This window comes from Balearica regulorum, chromosome 15 (assembly GCF_011004875.1).
Source record: "Balearica regulorum gibbericeps isolate bBalReg1 chromosome 15, bBalReg1.pri, whole genome shotgun sequence".
Classification (NCBI taxonomy): Eukaryota; Metazoa; Chordata; class Aves; order Gruiformes; family Gruidae; genus Balearica; species Balearica regulorum.
Window position 1 is genome coordinate 7,196,458 of NC_046198.1, and position 25,800 is coordinate 7,222,257.

Here is a 25,800-nt window from a genome sequence, read left to right on the forward strand (position 1 = left end):
AAAGACAAAGTTTTTATTTTAACTACAATCAGTTTTAAAAACAAACAGTAACTTCAATATAATCAAACACAAAGCACTTTCACACAAAGCAAGTTAAATCCTGCATTTGTCTGTCTAAAGTTTAACAAAGCAAGTTACTTTGGCGCATTCTGTAGATAATTCCATACACAACAGAACAAACACAGGCTTTGTATTTAAGGAAATTTAAGTATAGAAGGTGCAGCAGAAAGTTTTGCAGAATGCACAGTTAGATGGAATAGCTGTTGTTCTGCATTCTGGTGCCACCAGATTTTCCAGCCATCACTTTGTAGAGAACAGGGGAGCTAAGGGAATAACGATTGGAAAACTTACTCACCAAATGAATATCCAGCAAGATCATCCTGACCAGACTGACATGGGTACTAAAGAACTAAAAATCCTTCCCACTATGCAAGCAACCATCAAGTTTGGAAACACTGTATGCTTCATTGCTTCTTCCTGTCTTGCTCTGATGATAAACTAATAAGAAATGCATTTTCTGTGAAATCCAGGGGCAGGGATGGGAACCTGCTTTACAGTAGTGCACGTAACTTGCATAAGTTAGAATCAGTGCCTGTGTCACCAGAACAGAAAATTCAATAGAGCATCACCCAGGCCCTTCAAGAACATTGAAAGCATTACAGTGGTGCAGCACCAGCCAGAAAACATGAGCTAGTATTGCACCAAAGTGTAAAGCCAAAAAACTACCACCTTTTTATCTGTAATTAACACAAGACCTAGAGGACCCACAAAACTCCTTGATTTCAAACATGAAGTGTTGAAGGATTTTTGAAAAGTTAAGTTACACCAAATATTTATAGAAGGCACATTTGGCAAGAACAGTAAATACAGTAATTTGTATTTATTTTAGCTATTTACATTTACAGAGATTAATACAGTGTTAGCATCATAGCCTTGTTTAAACACCTGTCTGCCTTTTCTAGACAGGTATCATTCAAATGCATCAAAATGTTATTTGGACCAAGTCTGCTGCTTATGACATGGTAAAATACTTCAATCTTCAGAGCCTCATTCCCTAATTTTTTGTGATCGTTGTCTTAAGTATATCCAGTTTCTGAAAACAGAACTTCTCTTTAATTTAGAAAAATCAGAGTACAAGTCTAAATAATCAGAGAAACTCCTTAACAAACATGTTACCTTCTTAATGAAGAAACAGTAATTAACAAACAGCTCAACAATTAAAAGCACAGGTCCTGTATCTGTGTTTTGCAGGTGGAATTCAAGCCTTAAGATAAGGCTGAGGTTTGTTTATGATCTATCAGTTGACTTAAATGTAAAAGGAAGTTTTCCAATGCTATAACTAAGGCTCTATGGGTATTTCCACTAGGGTGGAGAGAATACTTCACAGACTTACAAATCAGCAGTAAAAAACCCCAACCAAACATGAAACACTGAAAAAGTATCAAAAATTCCTGCATGAATATCTTTACTGCAGAGCAGAGATATGACTAGACTTAAAACTGGCAAGGAAATTCAGGTATTAGATTGATTCATCATTGATGCGCAATAACCTGAGCTGTCCATTTGGTAAAGAAGCCTCTAAGAAAGAAGAAGCCTTTAGGTTTGGTTCTCTTTCAACTCAAAGTTTTAAAGTGAATTTTAGTGCTCATGAAAAGATGCCAACAAATCACTTCTTTTGTCAAAGAAAGGCACCTGTTTCAGAGGCAAGCAACTCCTGCCAGTTTGTAAACAGTGCTGTTGCAAAATCATCAACACCAAGCATGAGACTATATAGTCAGTCTCCATAGACGTTCTCCTCTTGGTCTGTGCTGAGACTGTAAGCAAGCATATCAGCACGCAACATGATTGAGACAAGATTAACTGAAGAACATCACAAACCTGTTTTGCATAAAGCAGAAAGGGAAAACATTTAGTTGCTATCAACTGGTGCTGGACTGAGTGGCCCATAAAGATTATACATACTTTTTACAGACCTAAGGCAGAATCCCCTCAAGCAAATTCTTATTCAAACAATCTTATTCAAACATTACTTTTGATTGGTTTCCAGTGACAGGATGCACAGAAACAACCAGAAGTCTCCACGAAGATTCAGAACAGGCTTGTAGAGGTGCTAACCAACTTCATCAATCAATTATCGATTTTTAAACACTGCCTACAAACGTTTGTAAGAACCAACAACAGCACTGCAGTTCGGACAGGTGTGATCCACATCCTTTAGGGCATCAATGCAGAAAGGAATTAAGCAGCAGCCAGCTATACACCTGCAAAGACAAAAAACCCAACCAACCAATGTTTTACCACTTGTTACATACACAAGAATGTAAAATACATTTCCTACAAAAGCCATGAGTAAAACTAGGACCATGAAGCTTTAGGAAGAACACACATGGCTATGGAGTCCATCACTCTAGTGTTCTAGAGCTGCTTTATGGTGCTATAGGACTTAAATGCAGACATAGGCTATTCAAACCATAAAGAGTCTGGTCCCAGACGGAATGAGAAAGCAGCAAAGCCGAGAGTTTTGTCACTCCTTAGAGCTATAAAAGGTCATGTAAGAAGAGAAAAATAAAATGCAAATTTGAATCAACCTACCCCAGCAGGCAGAGGCCACCACATGACAGCCAAGTCAAAGCTCCTGCATCATACGAGAGACGTGTCACTATCATCTGGTTACAGGAAGGGCAGCACATCTGAACCGGGCGGTCATAAAATACTACTGGTTGCTGCACGTACACTGTCTGAACTGTAACTGAGCAGAGAAATACGCTGTTTACTTAATGGGTAAATAAGGAAAAAATATAGTTAATCAACTACTACTCTGAAATATTTGAGGCTCAGAGCAATGAAATGCACAATGACAAAGAGAAATCACCATGGCATTTCCTAATGCAGAAACGCATTGTCTTAAGAATAAGTCTGCATTAAAAACTGCAGAAAGCCAAATGATATTATTTACATTAGTGCACACTGAAGGATTCACAAGAATTGATTCACCTTATTTCCTTCAAAAATATTTTTTGGAAGGTCGGGAACACCTGTGAACCCCGATCTTCTGCGGAACACCTATTACTTAGGCACTTGACACCTCCTTAACGTGAGGTAAAGCAGAGGTTTTCAGGCTTACCAGGGTTAGTCACTGGTGCGGGCTGTCCCATGTACGGCGGGGGGTTCATTCCCTTCCCATCTGGTTTCTGGCCAGGTTCTGGGACAGGATAGGGGTGAGGATAGTTCACATTGATTCCTGTTGTTTCCTCATAGGAAGGTGGTGCAGATGGGACAGGGATGCCACTTGGAGCAGACATTGTATCTAAAACATAATAGAGAGAAAATTATAAAAAAAGACATTATTTATTGAGGGCAAGTGACCACTAATTAGGGTCTATTCAGACAGAAAGCAAGAAGATAACTAGATTAAAATGCACCTTTACCAGCATAAAATTTGTTTCTGATAGTATTAAATATTAATCTTGTTTTCATTGTTGTTGCTGCTTCCTTCACTCTTCCTTTTCACAAGATAGTTTTTACCATTTTCCCACCAACAATTCCTCATTTACAAATTAAAAATGCTAAAACAAGGACATGGGGCATCTTTATTAGTATACTAAGCTATCTGGCAGTTTCTCCTAATTCTCCCAGAACAGTATCTCAGATCCCATTCCCCACTCTGTTCTCCTGAAAAATCAAACAGTATGACAGGTCATATGGTAGCTGCTAACTACCATGAGCCTGGTTTGTGGTGAAGCTCAAATATTTAAAAAAGACTATTTATCTCTGCTGTGGTTTGAAATAAAAAATATTTATATTGAAGGAAAAAGAAATCCCAAACCACTAAGTACATCCAACTCAAAGCTCAAATATGTCTAAGGCTGCCATTTTTGCTGCTTATCAAAGTTTCAACGAGTTGGTTAAAGTGACTTTCCTCCACCAATTGTTATTTTATTACAGAGTATAAGAATGCTAAGCATTGCCTTCTCCAAAGTAGAAAGAAATGAGTGTGTTTTCAATGCAGACTTCCTTTCTTTCTCCCTGCCTACCCGCTTCCCATAGTCTGCCCACAAATTTCTTTGTTGAGCAATCTCTCATGACATCAATTCTGATGAAGCATCACCCTTTTTCTCTTCCTCCTAAGGACCACCAGACAGCTCTGAGAACCACACTGCATTCTCTATTGTTGCACAATCACTCCCTCTGTATACATGTAAGTCTTTTCAACCAGTACCATCTGGAAAGGGCAACCTGTATCTGGAATATTAATTCTATATTCTTAAAGTAATATAGAAGCTATAATTAACCACAGCACTAGTATGAATAAAAGGATAAGAGAAATTGTACTGATGAAAAAAGAAAACAAAACAAAAAGGATGTTAAGAAATAAAAATACTCACAACAATATAGCATTATTTTCAAAGCCTGTTGCTTTGAAAACAGCAGCTTACTGGATATATGCAGTGTCTTGTGGTGCGAGACACCAGGCATTTGAAGCTCAACAATTCTCCCCATTGTTCATGTCACATCTTGGCATGCCACCGCATTGCATGGTAATAACAGGACCTAAACATACACAACTTGGCTAACTTGGTAGTCACGTGCTTCAGAAAACTATTTGCAAGGTTCACAGCCCAACTTCCTTTTCTAACTTATACAAAAATGACACCTCCTCCCAAAAATAAACCAAAGAGGAATGTGGTTAAGCACAGACACAAGCTGATTCAAAGCTGAATGTTAAAGATCAAAGTTCAGACCTGGTTGAACTCTCAAGCTAACCAGGGAACAATCTTTTCTTCACAAGCTATGCTGTGGATTTTTACAATCCAGGAAGTATGCTATAAATTGGCTGCCCAATATGCAGTCGCTACACAGAAGGACAAGGAAAAGAAGAGTGAAGAAGCAAAGAGAATAACATTGTCCATGAAGACCTTGCTGACTTTCTGGCCCAAAAGACAAGAGTGGAAAAACAGTAATCTCAGTATAAAACCTGGCTAATTGTTAAATTGTCTTTGGGGAATTTAGTTCCTGAGAAAACCAAAGATCACGATTTCTTTCACAATGAAATCATTATGTAGTCACAGCAGACAGTGGAGGAACAAGAGTCAGTGGAGAACCAACCTACAACTTTTGTGCAATGATTTATTGCACAAGTTTCCCACACAGTGGCCTGAGCCTGAATAATCCTTTTACTTCTAAGCTAGAATGATTACTTTATCAGAGAATTTATTATTCCAAATTAGAGGTAACTGTTGTGAAACTATGCATCTATAACCACCTTCTCCCAGATTACCTCATCCCATTCTGTTTATGTGTGCAGATGAAGTCCAGAATTTGTTTGCTATTTTCAGTGTATTGTAATGCTTAAAAGCACCAGTTTAACAATGAATTGCATCAACAAGATTCATCCCAAAAAAGAATGTAGCAATTCTGTGCACAGATCTGGAACTTTTCCACTGCGTATTATGAAAAAGCATCTTCTCAGCACTGTTTCAAGACATTTGTGTAACAGCCACCCTGAGGTCAAAGCATCCTGGACTTCTAAATTAACCCAAGGAGTCCTACTATTAGTGAGCTATGAAAGAACTGCCTAACAAACTTCCTTTTCCTTTGGTCTCCTAAAATCTGGATTTTTGTACTGTTTAAAATGCACCTCTTTCCACCCAATAAATATTCAGAAGGACTGATCACTTTGGCAGCTAGACTGCAGAGAAGGATCCAGCAGATCTACCAGACCAGAAGCTGAATATAAGCTGACAGTGCCATGAAAATGGCAAACTTCATGCAGGGATGCATAAGGTTCCTTAATTGAAATTGTAATTGAGTTTCCTTAGTTTCAAAAGACCAGAGAGAATAATGAAGACAGACAGGTAGCAATGAAGAAGAACTAAACAAGCTCCTCAGAGAGCAAACTTTAAGGAAAACTCTAAGAAAAACTTGAAAATAATAAGCTTTTCTCTATGTCTATTAATAAAACTATTTAAGCACTAGATAAATTGGCAAGAGAGTTGTGGAGCCTTCCCTCCTGAAAGTTTTAAGAGCAGTTACACGTGTCAAAAATGACATGTCATTCAGCATTAAGTGGATTAGAGAACCTCTTCACGTCCCTTCCAACTGTATTTCCCATTATTTCAACACCTGCTTTTGAAAATAAACACAATGCCTTTTCATTTTAAACACGTACTTTTATGTACGCTATTTCAGAAGCGAGATGCTACAACTTCTGAAGAAAGGACGGCCCAATCCTGAACAAACTGCTTGCAAACCAACCCCTACCCCTAGAGCTCATTGCAAGACTGGGTCTAGAAGAAACTGAATACCAGCTTCCTCTCTTTGAAAAACAAACACGTGCCCCTCCCAAAACCAAACACCAAACCAGTCATGATTATAACGAGTTTCTGAGTATCAAATTTATTCAGATAAGATAGTACCTGCAGTAAATTGATAAGGCAATAAGCATTAACCCAAGGATTAGACAGTAATGAAAACAAAGATAAGAGGGGCATTCTAGAAAGGATTTTCAGCATTTAATTTTAGCTTAGGCAAGACTTACAGCCCGGGTTAGTAAGTAAAATGCATGTTATACTTCCCTATGCAATCTCTTAAGGCACTAACAGACTTTCCATAGTTTCCATTTTTACTTTGCTCCCTGCAAATAGGTACAGAGCAGCTTATAACTTTAATCATAGTGTGTCTTACAGATACATTTTTATATAAATTACCACTGATACAGAAATGTCTGGGAAGAGCAACTAATGCATAATGCCTGATACAGAGGACAAAAGATTAATATTACAAGCCAACTTCAGATCATATAAAACGTGATACAGAATCTTAAGCATCCATATAAGATAGGGAAGACTTGAATTTCTAACACCTTAACAAACTGTACCCAGCTATTTACAAAACAGCAGGAAATTACAAACTGAAAGATAAACAGGCACAAAAGCAAGCTGGTGGCAGAAGGAGAAACTGAACCCACAAGTTTTATCATCTTAGAGCAGACTCTGAAATGCTGCTCCCAAAAAATTCAAAAGGGAAGACTGTTCAGTGACAGGTACCTGATTGTAAGAAAAGACAAAAGATAAGGTGGGTAACAGGGAAGTCAAATATACCCAAAAGTTATCTGGAGGTAGCATATATGCAAATCATTAGGCAACATTAAAGCTATCTCAAACCAGGATATGCAAACATTGAAAGACCAACAACCACACTAAATACAAGACCAGGTCTTTTATACCAATACACAAGAAGTTTCCATTTACATCTGGAAGTTTCAGATCTGAATGCCACTAAGCACAGAGAAGAACTGAGCAGTTCTAGCTTCTTTTCCCAGACTGTCACTGCTTTTTGCTTCGAGTCCTTAGAAATGCATGTGGTAAGACAAGGACCAATGGCTTCAGCTACTCATCCCATATCGTTCTCCTGCTCTTCATAAAAACGCTCTTGTATTCCAGGTGCACAGTAAGGTGGACATTGACTCACTGTGCCCAGCTGCACTTTGGGCAGATGAGTCACTAGACTCCAGAGAAGAATTAATAAAGCAGCAAAAGCACCAGCTCCCTCCTCTTGATTTTTTCTTTTTGTTCATCTGCTCAAAAGAATCACAAGTACTTAAGAGCTGCAAGCACTTTTCTCAGCCCAAATCATTTCCTTCATAAGCACACATTGGATCAACGTCAGCATGGGGCAAAGCACCCTTCCAGTTCATTCCTTTCTGCAGAGGTCTATTGCTGTACATACAGAACAAAGTTGGCATAAAGGGAGGGAAAAGGCTGGTAAAAGCCACAGCATTCACAAACGACTCTATTCAAACAAAACCAGATTAGTTACTTATGCTAGCTGGAGACCAGGAAGACAAGTAACAAATTCTACCGACAGAACGATGCATGGATAACCTTCTCTCCAATGGAGAGCGCAGCACAGCTCTATGTCACTTTTTCAACTGCACTAAAGCCACATGAATTCTGGGAAATTGAAGTCTTTTGAAACTGTTGAGTATCTCATCAGACAAGGCAACTGTCCAATAATGTTTATGTAATTAAAATATAGGCTATGACCTACACAGTTTTTTAAATAGCCGCACAGCGTTCGTCAGCGTACCCTCCCACAACATGGGTTTGTAAAAAGTTGGGCAGTTTCTTCAGAATGCTATTTTAAGCATCAAACGTTAAAACCTAGTGTAGATGAGGAAGGCTCTTAGTCTGACCTTCTTCATCAACATGAATACAGGCATTACAGCGAAAATAAGAACGTATGTTTATCACTGTCCAGAAGCTACACAGGTCTTACTTAATGTGCCCAAAACTATAGGTTGCCCTATGATAACCTATACCTGCTACATCTGCCAGATAATACATATTCATAGGTTAACTTATGCCATTGTCTGTTCTAGGAAGGGAAATGTATTCAACATTCCCTGCCTCCCAAGGGGCAGATTTACTGTAAGAACGTTAAGGTGCCATTATCCACATCATGCTCCCAAATATAGAGATGCACAAAGCTACAGGGCTGCAGTCATCTTCCCCTTCCCTCCTCACACTCCACTCATGATGCAGACCAGTCAGGGTCAGAGTTTGGCTCACATGCCTTACGTGCATCTTCACCTAGCGATAATCACCGTAACTACAAATTGTCCTCTCCACACCCAAAACTGAACACGTATTTATTACCATTTTCTCATGACAGGATGCATCCTCCATCTTATAAGAATTTATTATATTGCCCAGATTGTTAACGTTTAAAACTGTAGCCTTTTTCTAAAGACAGGATGCAAATGTGTATTCTAAGAATGCAAAGAAACACCTTTTGCCCAAGGAAAAACAGAAAAAAAAATGGGAGGAGAACAAGTCAAAAGTGGGAAGGTAAGTCAAGTCATTCATGCCTCACCCAACAATTACAGATGAATCATTAGGCAACAACTTCTTTTAATCTCAGCTAGTTTCCTGATTCTTTTAATCTCAGCTGGTTTCCCGACCTGCACAGAATCTAGTAGAAATGGATTCCACAGCAGCACACAGGGAACAGCAACAGCACCTCAAGGATAACTGTGGACGGATGGATCTCTTTACCTCTTCTCAGGAGGGGAGAAAAAAAGGTCTGCACAGTCCTCACATTAACACATCACGTGAGGAGAAACTTATGCACAGAAGTGTTGCTCCTGGGAGGCTGGAGAAGATGGAGGAAACTGTAGAGTCATCCTCCTCTCCCTGTCCAGGCAAACCTGAGCCTGCAGCCTGCTTTTAATGCAGTAACAAGTGCTGCTCTTCTAAGAATGGAAGAGCAAATAATACAGTTACTACCTTACAGAACAATTTTCCTTATCTAAATCTTCCTTAGCCACTCAGATACAGCCCAAATATGCTCCACTTGCTTTTAAATAGGCTCTCCTGAAATAATTACATCTGTATTTGCTTGAAGTCCTTCCAAAACAAACTCTAGTATAAAGAAAATATAATTTTTAGTTTAAATCAGAGTGTATGTCTGTCAAATTTTTTTATAAAAGATAAGCATAGTTAGCTACATGAAAGTTTGAACTAAGAACATTTTCATTATTTGGTATGGATTTACAATTTTCCTGGTTTTATCAAAAGAAATTTATATCCTTAAAATAGTGCAATAGCAAACACTGTAAATCAATCTAAGACTATTTCTACCAAAAGAAAGATCCAACTTGCCACTCTGGCTGCCTACCACTATGGAGTGAGTTTTCAGCTGTATCAGTTCCTTAGTCTCACCAGGCACACAACAGCATAAATGCTAGTGGTAGAAGGGGAGAGGGCAACAACATTCATGCAAGGAAATATAAGCAGATCATGAAACCAGACCAAACATCTCAGACCATCTGGTTTTACTTTCATAGAACATCATTCCAAAACTCAGAATCAATACATATGCACTGTCAGCAAGAGGAGGGACATTTCATTACACATATTTATTAGGGTGACTTAGAAAAGAAGTACATAGTTTATTTTTATCTTCCACTCTAAGGAATGTTGCTGAATGTGAATTTATCTGCATGCACTACATCAAATTTCTTTCCAGAGAATTTTTACTGAGAGGTACAACACACTAGCAAAGATGTCATGCAAGACAAGGTAAGGACACGCAAATAAAGTAAGCCTGTATCTGGACATTCAAGTGATGAACAAGGTAGCACTATCATCAAAAAGCATACTTTTAAAAATAGCACAAAAAGAGATTATTTTCTTAGATTTCTTAGCAGTTTTAATTTTTTCAGGGACTTTTAATGAATGGTATGTACGTCGGATGAAAAGAAACAAGACGCATGTGAATTTGGTCATTCACGTTTGGGTGCAAGAGAGCAGATCTCAAGCAGGGATATACTAGCTTCTACCCACGTTGAAGACAGTGCTGGGTACCACCTGCTGGGAGTGCAGCAGAGGAGTTGGCAGGAAATTTGGGGCCAGAGGAAGGCTGCAAAAAGCATGGTGTGTGAGGGGCTTCAGCTGAGCAAGGGAGCAGACACCACTGAGAACAAAACCAGAACACGCACGTGGTTGCCAGGAGCACAAGAGCCAAGTCACTGTCTCCCTGCCATTGCCATCCAAACCTGAAAGCTTGCAGCTTGTCTTAGAAACTCCTGCCAGACTCTCAACTCTTGCTGCTCTATTCCCAGCCCAACTGCCTTCTCCTGGATATAACGTCCGTCACGTATCCTTAACTGCCCAAACTTATTCCAAGAAGCTATGCACCTCAATTTGAAAGACATTAGCTAAGCAGGACTCAAAGTGCAGAGGACAGCACAGCCTGCACTGGGGAGGGAGAGAACATGGGGAAAAAAAGTATCAGGCACTAAGAAAATAAAAATAAAATAAAAATAAAATAAAAATTAAAATATTTGGCTTACTTGGATTGTTGCACGTTTGTTACACACAGCAGAAAGTTGCTGGCTATAGACGACTGTGGTATCTGATCTTTTAACTCCAGGAAAACACCCACTGGGAATACCAGCAGAATCTGTAGGCAACACACACAAGGGCAAAGAACGGATTAATTGGAAGGAAACAGAAGCCTTGACTGGACAGTTTTTACTAGAAGCAAAAAAAAAGGTACAGTAAACGAGCCAGATAATGCAGAATTTCCCCATAGGGACCGCAGCTGGCTGTAAACAATTCCATAACAAGAACAGAAGTAGGAAACACACTTTGGAATAGAAAACTGTAACAGAATACAAAGTCAAAGGGCCTTCAACAACCTCACTTAAGTAGGTCCTAAGCAGGCAGCTGACCCAAATGGACTTCCAGAGATCCCTTATCCAACCTAAATTACTCTATAACCACCCAGAAAACAGAAGTTAGGTTACTGTACTAGAAAAAGATTACAAAGGTCCAGTTCTGGTTTTATACATACAGTAAAGACTAAATACTAAGTTATGACAAAACTGATGCAAAAGATACCAGTCATGATGCAAACAAAACAAATCAATTTGCTTTAATGACTTCTTCACTGAGGACAATTCTCCAGAAAACTGCCTTAATTGCTGCGCTGTCTCCATTGCTGCCTGCTTGGTTCAGGTCAGAGCAGCAGTAATTTATCCCAAGTACAGAAACTGGCAGCAACAATAGGAATTGTCTGGCTATTAAATACTCCTTCTGCTCCAAGTACTGTTGTACACTTCATGGAATGCAGAGTCTGGATCAGTATCTTGATATCGAAAGGAAGCTGGGGTTTATTAGCGGACCTGACATTTTATTATTATTTTTTTCCTTACTTCAGAAGGCATAACATAAATATATCTATTTGAGAATACAGGAATTTCAGACCATTTTAAGACAAGCTTCATTTTCTTGCTTTTTTGTGGGATGCTCTAGAAACTCCAGTCTATCATGGTTCCAAACTTTGTAATAAGTTTTAGCCTTAACTCATAACCAGCTTCTCTTGTGTTTAACCAGTTATATATCCTAATGTTTATCTTATCTGATATACTTCTGCTAATGTAACTTCTCAGCTAGAGTTCTCAACCACTGCCTCCTGTCTGGTAAACCTCTGCTGTTCTTACAATGTCCACATCACCTCCTCACCACTCATGTCTGTATCTGTCCATGTCAGTGCTGCTGCCCTCCAGGATCACCCGTCCTTTCCTTCCCACGCTGTACCTAGGAATAACCTGAGCGAGCGCAGAGTTCAGCTATGCAGCCAGTCACCCTCAGTGCCTCTGCAGCTGTGTGAGCCAAGTCCTCTGCTGAGTCAGTAGCCAGTACTGACTTTCCTTATTGTATACACCACCTACACACCTGCCTGTGTAACAAAAAGAAAAAAAAGTAATCTAAAATTTTTGTTGGTTCCTGCTCTGGTGAGCTATTTATTCAGCCCTTCCCTCACTTACCATCCAAAAATCTCTCCCTTAAACCTTCAATTACAAGGAAAAGGCTCTACAGACCCACATCTCCAGACTGCACACCTCAAAGAAAACAAGTGTTACTGCTAAGCAACATAAGCAAGTTCATTTGCAGTCCATGACTGCTGTTCTCCAACCAAGCCAATTATTGTACCTGTTTCCACAGTAATTCTTCAAAGTTTTAACATAGGCCTCAGGTAGCATCTCTTGATTTTACACTTTTTCTGACTGTGTCTCTCAAGTCAAAAAGCCCTTTCAACACCTGAAAGATGCCTACAGAGAACTTTGCAGGTACAAAAGACAACGTGTAAAGAAAAAGAATTTCAGGCTTAAGTATCCTATTAGGGCTGGAGTCACTCCATCCACACAAAGCATGGCAAAGACCCAGCACACAAGCTTCCCAACAATGACACAAGCCTCTTCACTTTCCTGGAGTGCAGAAAAGTCCCTGAAATACTGCTGATTGCCTGCCTTACACGACACAGCTTTCATCAAGATTTCAGTGAAGTCTATAAACATTTCTATAAAGTACCTGTCACAAGTTTGCTCACTCTTCCAGGCTACACAGGACTAATCTGTTGCATCAGAGGCATGGCAATACATCAGTAAACACTACTAATGTTTATACATTTCTGTAGTCTCATGGTCTTCCCAGTAGACTAAGCAGAAATGCAGAAAGGTTTATTAGAAAGGGAATTGTGTACTCAGTCCAGTGTGGGTTTTACAGTAGCCACATAGCTAGCCCAAACAGAGGAGCTGGTACAGAAGGACAGACATGTCTACAGGCACAGTGTGCACGCACGAACAGCACTTGTGGCAAGCCATCATTTCCCTGAGCAATGCACAGGCACTGGTCTTTCACACCATTCTTATACTCACACCGCAGCTTTGGCAGATTGAAGAGGGAACAAGACAACAGTCAAAGATGACTAAACTCAATAAGTTTTTGTGACGATATTTGTAGTATCAAATATTCCACAGCTATATTTTTAAAAACCACTGACCTCCTGTTTTCTTTAGAAAAAGAAAAGTTTCCCCTCGTGACTAAACTACAGAGCTGAATGCTGATCAACTGCCCCCAGTCACAGCTACTTCTGCTGCACAAACACTGCGGGACTGAAGGCCATCCTCACCTCTGCTTTACTGAAGAGTGAATTCTAAGAAATCATCACCCTTTCATAGGTTTCAAAATGGTGATGATCATAACTTCCAGCATCTAGTCTAAATATCTAGTCTTGATATTTAACATTCAATACTTATTTTTAAATGATGTTGCATTTTTCATTTCTTACCACTGACTAGTTTTGGACAGCTGGTTCAATTTAAAAATGACTGCTATGTTTTTTCACTTTTTTTTTCCCCCTTTCCTGAAGACAGATGCAAACAGGTCTCAAGTCTCTGCAGCGCTTGGCAGCATACCCGGCATGGCAACCACCTCTCCTGTGCCTTCTTTTTTCTTTTTTTAAAGTTTCAAATCTGAAGCAGAGATAACATTTACCAAGTACTACAGTGAATGGTATTGAAACTAAAACCAAGTATCAGTCCCTTTAAATTACCTACCAAACCAGAAATTCCTAATAAAGAAAAAATGACATCAGGATTACAAAACAATCTCTTCAAAATACTGAGTATTGTGGAGGTAACCACAACTTCACCTTTACAACTTAATTTTGCTAATGTCCCTTCTGCTTTAAATGTCAACTTTGAAGAGATATTTGAACTATTACTTCATACAGCCAGTGCAAACATGTGTCTCGCAATCCTGGGCACTACCTGAAGATTAGCCTGGGGACAAAAGAAAAAGGAGGTAGTAACCCACCTCTCTGCTTGGGATAAAAAAAAGAAAAAGGGGGAGAATTGCTTACCTTTCCTAACCCAGCTTGGCCAAGCAAATACATTGTTGCCCTTCCCTTACTCTTTATCTCTTGCTAAGGTATGATGCCATTTAATCCCTTAAATTAAACAAATCCTACTCAGTCCTCTTCACTAGAAATCCCAGGTTGCTCTCCAACACCACCAGTAACCATAGGGGCTCCCTGCACAGCAGAGTTTAAGACAGTTGCTAATCAGGAGCACCTGGAATGAGACACAGGTTGAAGGCTAACCTTTTTTATTTAAACAAACAGGCAGGACATACAGGTTTATCAGAGCACTCAGGGTTTTTGCGTTGCACAGCAGCAAGCCATAACACAGCACTTGCTTGGGCCACCATCTTGGTTATGTGAACTCCAGACAGTAACTTCCTAGTTTACCAATCTGCTGAGAAATATTATTTTAAAGTTGTGTAAATTCCTCAGGCGTTTGTGAGAAAATAACATTCAGTAATAATTACAAACAAAGATTTCGATACATTATTTTAGTAAGACAACCAATGCCATTCGGGTCACACTGAATTTTATGCTGGCAAAACAGAAACGGTACTACACGGAGCGTCCCCCCCAGCAGAAGAGGTTACAGACATTTAGTATGTTACTTTTATCAAGTCACCAACAGTCTCAGAATAATCCTATGAGCAGTTTCAGCCGGGTCCCGGTGAGGACAGTAAACCCGCTCCCTGGGGCAGGGCCGGGCCGTTTGGAAATAAACTGCTGCCGCGCAGCGCTCGAGCCCGTTCCCTGAGGAAAAGGGCACTCACTTCCCGCTCCAGCCCGGCGGCCGCCTGCAACCGCTGGGTTTCGCTCCCCTTATCGCTCACAGCCTCCGCTCCAGCCCCGCGGGCAGGAGCCACCGCCCATGGCCCCTCCTGGGCCGTCTCCTGACCGTCCGCCGGGGCCGCGGGCTCCCCGCTTCCCCCGGCAACCCGGGAGGGGAGCTCCTGCGTGGCGGGACCGGCCCGCCGAGCCGAGGCGGCTCCCCCGTCCCTCAGCCGAGCCGGGGGGGGGTCCAGCCCTCCCTGGGCGCCGCGGTAGGGCTGGGAGCGGCCCCGGGAAGGGCAGAGCTCGGGCCCGGGAGTGGAGGCCGGCGCTGCGCCCCCTAAAAGCGGCTCTGACAGTGGAGCAAAGCCCCCCCTCCCCCGGCCCTGCCCGCCGCGGGAGCCCGTCCAGCAGCAGCCAGGCTTCGGGCGCAGCGACAGAGCAGCGAGTGCCTGCCTGTTCTGCTCTCCTCTCCGCTCGGGTGAAGCCACCGTCCCGCAGGGCTTGTCCCGTCCCCACCCTCGCCTTCCTTCTCCCCTTACCGGAGAACCGCCCGCGGGAAGGGTAGTCCGCAGCCCTGGGCCCGGGATAGCCACCGCCAGCCCCGGGACAGACCCTGCCCGGAGCCCAGCTGCTCGGAGGGAGGCGTTTCCCCTCCCCCGGACTTACTGGCAGCGCTCCGCCGAGATGGGGCTCCCCCTGCCCGGGCTGCGAGCAGAGCCAGCGCGTCTGAGCGCTGGCGGGAGGAAAAGGAAAGGAGACGAAGGTCTGTGGAAGTACAAACTGACTGACGCACGCTGCCGTAACTCCCCCTCTCTTGACAAATGGCCGGCCTTAAATCGGGGAACTTTGCAGCTCTTGCCGGGAGGCTTACTCACAGATTGACAAATTAAAACAAAGTGATCTTCAAATTTACCGTAATCGGCGTAGCCAGACTCCACGTTTTGTAGCACAGGAGGAAAAAACCCTCCCCTAATTCTACAATACCCTAATCATACCAAGATCAGTTATTTCAGACACCGCATGAAAGTAAACATAAAAAGATCAAATAAACCTTCAACAGATATAGTGATTTTAACTAATGCCTTTACAGGCAATTAAATTGGATTCAGACTTTGGAAAACACAATTTGTCACTCCTTCATCTATCTAACCCAACAGCTCAAAGTTAAGATAGAAAATTACTTACTGGCCAGATCCCTGAAAGGGATTCCACAAGGACTGCTTTACTCACTGTAATTTAGGTGAACTGGTTGGCAAGACTTGGTATTAAGTGCTTTAATCTACTTTAGACTGAAGGGGGTCAATAACCCCTGAGGCTCAGTAGGGATTGTGGGTTAGGCCTTTGGGCTGAAAGCATCTAAAATCCATTAAAGTCCTGTTTTTGTGTTTAAATCCTTTCTTGAACCTTGCCCTAAGAACCACATACAAAGCTTCAATTCAAACCCATCCCAGAGCCAGGATTCAGGTTTCATAGGACAAAAGGGGTCTTTCTCCAAGTGACAGTAAGCCCAACAGTGAGCTCTGCAGTCACAGTAACCTACTGACTCGCCTGCAGGTACGCACGGGTACTCGGGGTTTCATCAGATGTTGGAGTATGAGGGCTCTGGCAGCATGAATACTCCTAGACCCCTGATGTGGAAGGGTTGATTCAGCAGCATTCAGTCCTTCCTAGAATTAGCATTTGAACCTGAGAGCAGAACTAGACTTGGAGGTGAATAATGCTCATCATTATCAAGAAATCATGTTATATATTATGATATTTTTCTCAGGAGCAGAATATGAGTAATTTTGTCTTTGGTGCCCTGGCTTAACTAAAATTGGAATAATTGTTCTCTTTGTAACTAAATCCCCTTCCCCAGCTGGCTGTAAGCAGCCTGGAACCTACCGGAGAGAGAAGCCATGACTGAACACATCTCCCAGGATGAAATAAGGCATGACCTTCAACTGAAAGCCTTCTTACTCCGACTGCCATGCTCTCCCATGTTTTTTGCATACATCTAGTCAGAGGCTGGCTCATGCTACAGCTTTTACTCCTCCTTGAGGACAGAAGTTCCCTTTGCCCTATTACTGTTTCTACCAAATGTCCCAATACAGCAGGCGGTCAGCATCCATTTATCAGTCCATGAGCATATTTCCTCTTACTACCCCTCCTCCTTCCCACCTATCTCACCATTCTCCAGTTCGTCCCTTTCCAGTCCTTTGCTGGCTGGCGCTGGGTGAAAGAAGCATCAGCTTTAGCCAGTCTGTTGCTTGTCAGCCCACCGCAGCATCTGTGAGCTGCAGCCTGCTGGCCTGCCTGGGTTAGGCAGAACAGCGTCCCCAAAGGGGAACCCACAGAAGTTCTCTTCTCTTCTCTGGGACCTGTAGAAGTTCCCCTCCTGCAAATGACCAAGTGACTGGGGAGGGACGCTGGCAGCACCAACTCACTGCGTGCTTAGGGAAACATGGCTAGAAGTCAAGATAAATCTTTATTATCTCTCTCCCTCTCCCCATGAGCTGTGTACCTGCTAGAATATTTTTGTGCTGAAGATTATAAACATAATTTGATTTTAAAAAATCATAAGAAAAAGAAGCTTGAAGTCAGTCAGAAGGCAGTATGGTGTAACTATGAGAGCTTCGCTCCATCACCTGGCCAGTGGCACAATGTCCTAGGCAGCCCCACCAGGTGTATTCGGCTGTTCTCCACCCTACTGAGTCATCAACAAGGCTGAGTACTGAATCCCTTTAATTATGGACTGGTACAATTTCTTCAAGTTCAGAAAATTATTGTCCCAAATCACTCACTGGATTATAGGGGGAAAGTATCAGATGGTAAAAAGCTTTTTAATCAAAGGGTGAAAAGTATAGTAAAAACCTATGTTCAGAGGACAAAGCTGGGAAAATGAAAATTAATGGTTTATTTTTCCATTTCAATAGTTAGGTAATAAGCAAGTGGAAAAAACCTGACTAAAGAAGTAAGAGATTCTACATCTTTTGATTACTTCCAGACAAACTTGGCTGACTTTCTGGAAAATACATTTAAGACAAGCCTAGATCTTTACAAATCACATGTGTCACCTGCATTGTATAACATGTCCAACTGGTGAGCTAATAATCCCATCTGGTTTAAGAAATGATGCATCAGTTGAAAAACAAAACCTAAAACACAACACCACAAAACAGTAGTACAACTTGCTATTATGTCATTTGATTTCTAGTGACTTTGGTCAAACTTTGCTTCTTTAAAATTGATCTGCATTTTAATCATAAAATACACATAGTCAGTGCCATGAGCATAAATTAATATTCTGTTCTAGGTCCAGAGTACAAATGAAGACATTCTGCTGCCTCTCCAGCTAACAGAAGCTAAGCTTCAAGGAAGAGTTTCTCTCTCTGACTAGCCAAGCGACCATGCGATGTGAGCTTTGAGGTCCACACTTAAAGCTTCGTAGCTGAAAACAAGATACACATCCCACATTTCAGTGCAAAGTGCATGTTCACATTGCAGAGATGTCCTCAAAGCACTGGTAATTCTTAGCCGTCATGAGCTGGGCACACAGTTTGGCCAGATGAGATTCAGTTACCTAAGTCACCCTTTTCCACTCAGTGGGAACTTCACCAGACTGCCACAATTTCACAAATACAATAGGTAGTGGCTTAGCTACTTCATCTGCCAGTTTCCTGGGGACCCACGGATGCATCTCATTAGGTCTCATGGTGTCTGGGTTTTGGCTGGGATAGTGTTAATTATAGAGTGCTCTGGTTTGCATTTAGTGTGAGAATAATGTTGATAAGACACTGATGTTTTTTAGTTGGTGCTAAGTGCTTATATGAATTCAAGGACTTTTCAGCTTCCCACGCTCTGCTGGTGAGGAAGTGCACAAGAAGCTGGGAGGGAGCGCAGCCAGGGCAGCTGACCCAAACTGGCCAAAGGGATATTCCGTACCATGTGATGTCATGCTCAGTATATAAATTGGGGGGCAGTTGGCTGGGGCGCAATTCACTGCTTGGAGACAGGCTGGGCATCACTTGTTTTGTATATTCTATTATTATTATTATTATCTTCCTTTTCTGTCATATTAAACAGTCTTTATCTCACCCCACAAGTTTTACCTTTTTTTCTGATTCTCTCCCCATCCCACTGGGGTGGGGCAGTGAGCCAACGGCTGTGTGGTTGCTTTAGCTGCCTGCTGGCTTAAACCAAAACAGCCTTTCAGACTGACTTCATTAGACATTAAAATTGTCAACCTCCCCTCTCCCCCCCCCCCCCACTTTTGTTGCATTCTAAAACTGCCAGGAATTGTTAATTAAGAAAATGCAAACAGTTTAGATATCTCCACTGCAACAATTAACATAATGAAGGAAATCTGGAATCCAATTAATGTTATATGCACTATGACATCCTCTTCACTTCTTTCCAGAGAGAATTATATTGCAGTTGCTGGTGCGCATATGTCACTGGCTCCTAATTCCTTATTTGGCCAGGGCTCGCTGCGTTGGGGTTTTGGTAAAAATAATAATAATAAAAAAAAAGTCTTTCTTCCTCCTTTCTTTCCTTCCTGCTTGAGAAATCAGCTAGATGTTATGTATTAAAGCTGACAGCCTTTACAAATGGTTTGCTTCACAAAAATACTGGGCCATCCTTACTGTGCTAAGGAATTACGAAACTAAAAGTATGAATTTTAGATTTGAAAAAGTTAATCGTATTACACCTCTCTCTATTACAATCATTTCACTGATGCAGTAAAGCATATAAGTGTTTGGGTCATACTGATATGCAAGAAAAACATTCACTTCTCAGTCAGGTAACATTGGTTTAACAAACAAAGGTCTGTCTTATCTAGGAACTAGCTGTAGCTATCAATATTACCAAACTACAGAGAAATGGCTGGTACCTTTGTCCTGCTAGAAATGGAGACAAAACTGCAAGAAACACGCCCTCTGTCATCCAGTTGTGGTAATCTGAGGCGCTGAGCACAACTTCAGCATCAGCCTGTGCAAAAGGAAGACGGCATCAGTCAGAATCTCCCAACGCCAGAGAAGGAATGAAAGGAATCCATGATAAAAACTATGCAACACTGGACCCTCAAGGTTTTCATCCCAGAAGAAGTACTTGGGTAACTGTGTGAAATGCCAACGGGAACTTCATGATATGTGATGCTCTGACCGTGCTCTGTGGCTCCGCCAAGGGCTGTTTCAGCAGCAACGCTGAGCAACTCGAAGGTCTGCCTCACCCTTGAGTTTAGGGGAGGCTGGGCACTGCTTTAAACTCTGCCCCAGCTGATCACAAACATGAGCCTGTGCAGTGCTACCCACTGCATTTCCTGATACCAGTGAGAACTATCCCCTAGCACAATCTAGTTTGTGGTAGACAGCTGAAAACTCAGTTTGGCCTGGGCAGCCCTTTAATTCCTGGGAGAAAACATCTCTACGAGCATGGACTGCCTTTTGCAAAGCTCTCCCAGCAGGTCTTTCTCAGCAAGCTGCCGGCACTTGTCAATTATATTATATTTAAGTGCAATATCAGAGAGGAATCTTACCACCTGGCTCTGGCTCCCAGTGAATAGGATTTTGAGGACTAGATTAGAAAATTAGCTGTCTCTATATTTACAAAAGGTTGCCACCTTGTGCAAACAGCTTGAGAGTATGCTTTGATACTAGCATATACAAGGCAACTAGCATCTTAGGGTGGATGCAGTTGAAATCACTATGCATAATGTTGCACTGTATATCTGTGGATATGCTGAATGGATGCACATGGTATTTACATTTTTTAAATTAAGAAAAAGGACACTGAGAAAATTTGATACAGATTTAAAATGAAGAGCAGCGCTACTGAAATAATCCCTAGGGTCAAATATTTACCACGTAAGAGGAATACCTTGAACAGAAGTGCCCTCTCCAGCTGAGTTTTGAAAGGCTTAGACATGACTACATACATCTATTCTTTATACAAATGAAACCAGCTCATTCAAACTCTCCTGGCAGGATTTTCAAATCAAGATTTTCATAGTTTGTCTGGACTGGGTAGACTGACTAGATTGGTCTGTCCTTTTCTCCAGGTGAGGTCTCCAAGAGACCAGTACTCCAGGTGAATTACTGTACGAGCAGAACTGAGAACAGAAGCATGACTTTTTGTGTCTTACAATGCATATTGTTATTGAAACAGCTTCACGTGGCCTTTATCATTTTTCCTTCTAACAGCACAGGAATGTTGACTCACCCTAGCTTGTGACCCACTAAAAACCTGAACCCTTACTCAAAGCAGATAAAAAAATGTCTTCCTATAAAACATCATAAATAAGCAAAAAAAAAAAAGTAGAGATAAAAACAAGCATCACCGCTACATAAGCAAACTTGAGGTTCCTTGGCAAATCCCTAAGAGCTGAAGTCCTTCTTTGGAGCTGCTCTATGATCTTTCTAAGTTCTCCTGCCAGCCCAGGATCCCCGAGAACAAAAAAACCCACCTTCTGTCTGTCAGTGCTCCAACAAGGGAAATAATTTCATTTCCCAGTTTCTTCTCTCTGCATGTCTTCTCCTTCATGGCAGTATCAAACACAAGACAGGAGAAACCAAAGCAGTCTTGCCCCAGTACAGAAATGCACACCTGACAAGTGCAGATGTAAAAGCATCACCTTGGGAAACGAAGATGAGAGAACTCAGTCCCTTCCTTTCAACCTGCACTTTTGCAGCTCGCAACCTCACGGACCCAGCTTGCCTTTGTTCCCTAGCATCTCCCCCCTCATCTCATGCTAGGCATGGCATCGCCTTACTATATATTCTTAAGGCATCCCCTGCTGCCCCTTGCTCAGGCTCCTGGTGAAGCCTGTTCTGCTCCTCCCTGCTCCTCTTGCAGGTGCAGAAGGCCACAGCACAGGAGGTACCTGCCCTTTCTGGTTTTTGCCTTATCTGTGACCTATTTTAAAAAGTGTTATGAAGATACTGATATCTGAGGCAGCTGGGCTGCTAGAGCTACCCCAAAGCAGCCATCGGTCTGCCTCACAAATGGAAGAAAATATGTTCTAGTTGAACCTCAAGTGACATGGCTTAAGCTAAAATCCCTTTCACCATGCCATTGGAAGGTGCCTCGATCACGTACAATGATCAGATGATAGTAAGCAAATGAGGAAGCTTTAGTACCTTGCTGTCACTGGCCAGTATAACTCCTTCTAACGAAGCCACAATTTTGTTCCAGTTTGCTGCTTTCAACAGTTAAAAATGGAAATGCTGGACAACTTAATTCATGTTATAAATCTGGTCTTTTCTTCTCTGCTTTTTCTTCCCCGCTTTACCTCTTTATAATATTTGCATTTTGCTTTAATTTCCTGGGTGTATCTTGGCATTTGATAGCTAGATGCCAGGGCAGTATGCTCGTAATGAAGTTCATCACAGGTACGACTGTACTGCAAAGGAGAACTTAACCCACACATCAACTTGCCAAATCAGTTTAATTAATGCAGAAGAGGACCCTATGTGTCACTGTGTACAGCTCTGCCAAAGGCCTGCAACGACATCTGAAATTAGACATCAGCTAGACAACATGTATGTTACCTGGGGAAGAGGAATATTTTTCTGGCATCTCACAGTGACAAGCCAAGTCCAGAGACAATGAAATAAACCAGAAGCATCTCTCAAGCTTGGGCATCTCACTCCTGCCTCAGCACCTCAACAACAGGCATGGCTTTCAGGAGTGCTGGCACTTGTTGAAGCCTGCTATTGGCAGCTCCAGAAGAACTTGATTCATTTCTCAGTGCTGCAAATACCAAAATATATTCTGAAGTGTATACATATATGTACTTCAGAAAAAAAACATTGCCCTAAACATTTAAGTTTCAGCTTTAAGTTTTAAACTCCTCCCTACAGTGCACGTTGGTGTCCTGGCCTGCTGTGGACTATTTATCAAACACATATGTAAAATTATACATGTTCCTTCTCCGGGTTAAGTATAAGTGGCCTGTCCACCTTGGTCAAAATCGGTAGTTTTTGTCTTTTAGCAGGATAGATGACACATCATGATTCCGAGTCCCTCATTGTCCCCACGTACTATCTGTCAGTTCTTAATCATTTCTCTTCAAACTTCCCAGGGCTCTAATTCCCACCCTAACCATGGTGAGCCGGTTAGCTCTACCCTAGATGATGGATAGGTAGAGAGAGTCAGCTTATTTGCACTTCAATAGGTAATACAATTAAAATTCAATTAGCTAATTAAGATCTTACAACAGTCCATGCTTGACTAGCAAATATACGTACAACGTCCACCAAAGTGAATAGCGCCTGATTTGATAGATGATGAGCAACTTTTTCTTCTTAGGAACTGGAGAGTCCTAGGTCAGTTAACAACTCATAATTGCCTTGGTACCACTTTCCACATGCTCCCAAGGGAAATCCCATAAATTTTAATAATAGTGGCATTCATCAGTTCTTGCTTGATTTTTAAGATGATGGTACTTCTTTACTTTTTCTGTTGCTGCATCTGCCAAAGATGTTGCTTTACTTTCATATCTTACTGTGATGTCTACAACAAGGACCTAGTCCCCTTTTACAAATACCAAGTCTGGTTTATACAATTAATTTTGTTCGTCTTTTAGCAGCGTTCCTGGAATACAACTCATTCTTTCTTTTTGGCCTCATCCACCAACAATTCACATAGTTGGTTATGTCTTTTAATTCTAGCATCCTGCACTGCAGGACAATATCCAATTATATGGGAGCAGGTCTCATTCTCTGCCTGACGATGCTGACATGATTTAAATCTCTTGCCTGCCCCTTGCCAAGAATTCTCTTGTCGGGTGGATGTTAGCTCTTAGTTGTAATGCTGTGATGAGCTTTCTGTGGGGTATGCCTCTGTAATATTCTATCCAGCCATTACTGATTTTATCCTTCTCAAAGTTGGAAAGCCCACAGCCCTGGGATAGCAACTTGGTCCAGTTTATAAATTCCTGGTTTTGCTGGCTACAGGGTCTCACAAAGATGACTTTTGCAGTAGGCTTCTCCCATTCTGAGATTACAAAAAGATCCTTCCTTACCTGGAGAGGCAGGCTCTGGCCAGATGGCCTTTGATTCTTCTTTACCTTTCTCTGGTCTCTCCAGCTTCAGCCATGGCAGCTCAAGCCCACAGCCAGTAAGTGCTCCGCCAGTCCCTTTTTGCCTCCAAACCGTGAGGAGAGCGGAGCCCAGCAGAGACAACCCATGCAAACCTGAGGCAGGTGCAGTCAATGGCATCTCCAGGAGAGGAATGGACAACTGCATCCTCAGCAGAGCCTCTGGAACGCGGAAAGAAGCAGCAGCAATCATTATTAGTGTAGCTTGCCCCTGGCCAGATCTCCGCCTTCCACAGGGCCATCTGGAGCGGCTGCTCTTTTCCCACACTGCTGCTAACGGCACCTGCCTTTAAGTGAGAATCAAGCGCAGTCGATGGCCAGCTTGCCACCTTCACGGCAGGGCTTGGGGCTCGCCTGGGCCTACGGGCCAGGCTTCGGGGGAGGTGCTGGAGCTGGGGGCAGCTGCACAGCGCGAGCTGGGCCTGGGGGTGCCGCTTCCCGCCTCTCTTTCCCTCTCGGGGTAACTCCCTGGGGCTGCCCTCACCCGGCTCGCCTCCAGCACACCGGGAACCTGCCGCAGCGGGCGGTTTGAAGCTTCCCGTCCTGCCACCCCCGAGCGGGCAGCAGACACCCCCAGAGCCGCCGAAGGGGCTCGCTCACCTCAGCGGTGGCCCCCGCCCTCGCTCGCCGCCGGGACCGGCCCCCGGCGCCCCGCCTTCCTGCGCCCTAGCACTGCGCATGCGCCGGCCGCCCACGGCGGGCTGTAGTGCCGCGCTTTGGGCACGAGGTGGCGGCAGCCGCGAGCACCCGGCGGGCGGCGCGTGCCCCGGGGCGGCACCGGCGCTGCAGTTCCGCGCTTTGCGTGCCCGGCTGCGGACGGCACCGCGCACGTGGGGCGGCAGCGGCCTTTCCTTAACGGGAGGCAGCAACGAGCGCGGCGGCATCACCTCGCAGGCACTGCAGCATCGCATTGCCGTTACCGGCAGACGGTAACGTGGAGCACGGCGGCGCCTCCGCGGCTCCCGCCTGCAGTACCGGGTTTGGTTCGCCAGGCGGCAGGACGCGCGGCGGCCGAGTTGCACTGCCAACTTTTGGTCGCCGAACGGCACCGCGCATGCGCTCGCGAGGCGCGGCCCCATCGGTTTTCGGGGAGCGGGGGCAGCGGGAAACCCGCAGCAAAACACGCGGAACCGACAACAGAACGACACCTCGTGTCCCGGTACGGCTCCCGGCACGCCAAAACGCAAACAGGCCACAAGGTGCCTCAGAGTGACCTCGGAACCTGAGGACATCAGGAAGCAAACCGGGGGTGCGCCTAGATGGAAAAGGGCCAGGGCAAGTGCAAGGCCCCGGGGTGTGCGGGACGGCAAGTGGAAGTCCACGAGGCACCAGTCAGCTTGGGAATAAGTCACCAGTTAAGACTGTGTGTCCGTCTGCCCTTTCCACCTTGTTTGGATTGTTCCCACCAATCTATCCTCACCTTCGTTACTGAATTGCTTGTGCAAGGACAGCATGGAAGCTGAGACATGTTGGTAACCGACTTTAATTTACTTGCCTTGCCAGGTGTGCGGTGGCTGCTGGGGAGACAAAAAAAGTCTGAAAAAGTCCTGGGCATTACCAGGAGGATATGGACAAGAATCCCCATCCTCGGTACTGCATGCTGCACATTTGCTCCATCTTACGGAGGACAAAGTTTTGAGTTGGAAAGGTACAAAGGTACCATCTTGTACAAGGTGAGCCTAAACAGGCTGCAGTTTCTAACATCCCTGACGCTCGAGGATAGGAGAGGCATGGACTGC

The 25,800-nt window shown here is 43.2% G+C and overlaps 1 protein-coding gene and 1 long non-coding RNA gene across 5 annotated transcripts; both read right to left on the reverse strand.

Annotated features, from left to right (window-relative positions):
* Positions 1 to 872: 872 nt before the first annotated feature.
* LITAF (lipopolysaccharide induced TNF factor) lies at positions 873 to 15,763 on the reverse strand. Of its 4 annotated transcripts, none has more exons than XM_075767163.1 (5): positions 15,649 to 15,763; positions 10,856 to 10,965; positions 3,125 to 3,307; positions 2,593 to 2,749; positions 873 to 2,261 (listed from the first exon to the last, which is right to left on the reverse strand). In XM_075767163.1, exons 3-5 carry the CDS (start codon positions 3,300 to 3,302, stop codon positions 2,153 to 2,155), a joined length of 444 nt encoding a protein of 147 aa, XP_075623278.1. In that variant the 5' UTR covers positions 3,303 to 3,307; positions 10,856 to 10,965; positions 15,649 to 15,763; the 3' UTR covers positions 873 to 2,152. The 4 variants fall into 4 exon arrangements, with proteins under 4 accessions (XP_075623278.1, XP_075623279.1, XP_075623281.1 ...); XM_075767164.1 differs by having other exon boundaries at positions 15,530 to 15,727; XM_075767166.1 differs by lacking the exon at positions 15,649 to 15,763 and adding an exon at positions 14,982 to 15,111.
* Positions 15,764 to 17,153: 1,390 nt separating this feature from the next.
* On the reverse strand, positions 17,154 to 24,701 carry LOC142603937 (uncharacterized). Its single transcript, XR_012837826.1, has 3 exons — positions 21,428 to 24,701; positions 19,856 to 19,953; positions 17,154 to 17,359 (listed from the first exon to the last, which is right to left on the reverse strand). It is a non-coding gene; the product is annotated as an uncharacterized LOC142603937 (long non-coding RNA).
* Positions 24,702 to 25,800: the final 1,099 nt, after the last annotated feature.

Excerpts from the sequence above, each read along its gene's own strand:
- LITAF (XM_075767163.1), bottom strand. The coding sequence starts at position 3,302 with ATGTCTGCTCCAAGTGGCATCCCTGTCCCATCTGCACCACCTTCCTAT. Across the intron at positions 2,750-3,124 it reads CGCACCAGTGACTAACCCTG|TTACAGTTCAGACAGTGTAC; the intron begins GTAAGCCTGAAA and ends TTCTCTGCTCAG. Across the intron at positions 2,262-2,592 it reads GGTGGCCTCTGCCTGCTGGG|GTGTATAGCTGGCTGCTGCT; the intron begins GTAGGTTGATTC and ends TTGTCTTTGCAG.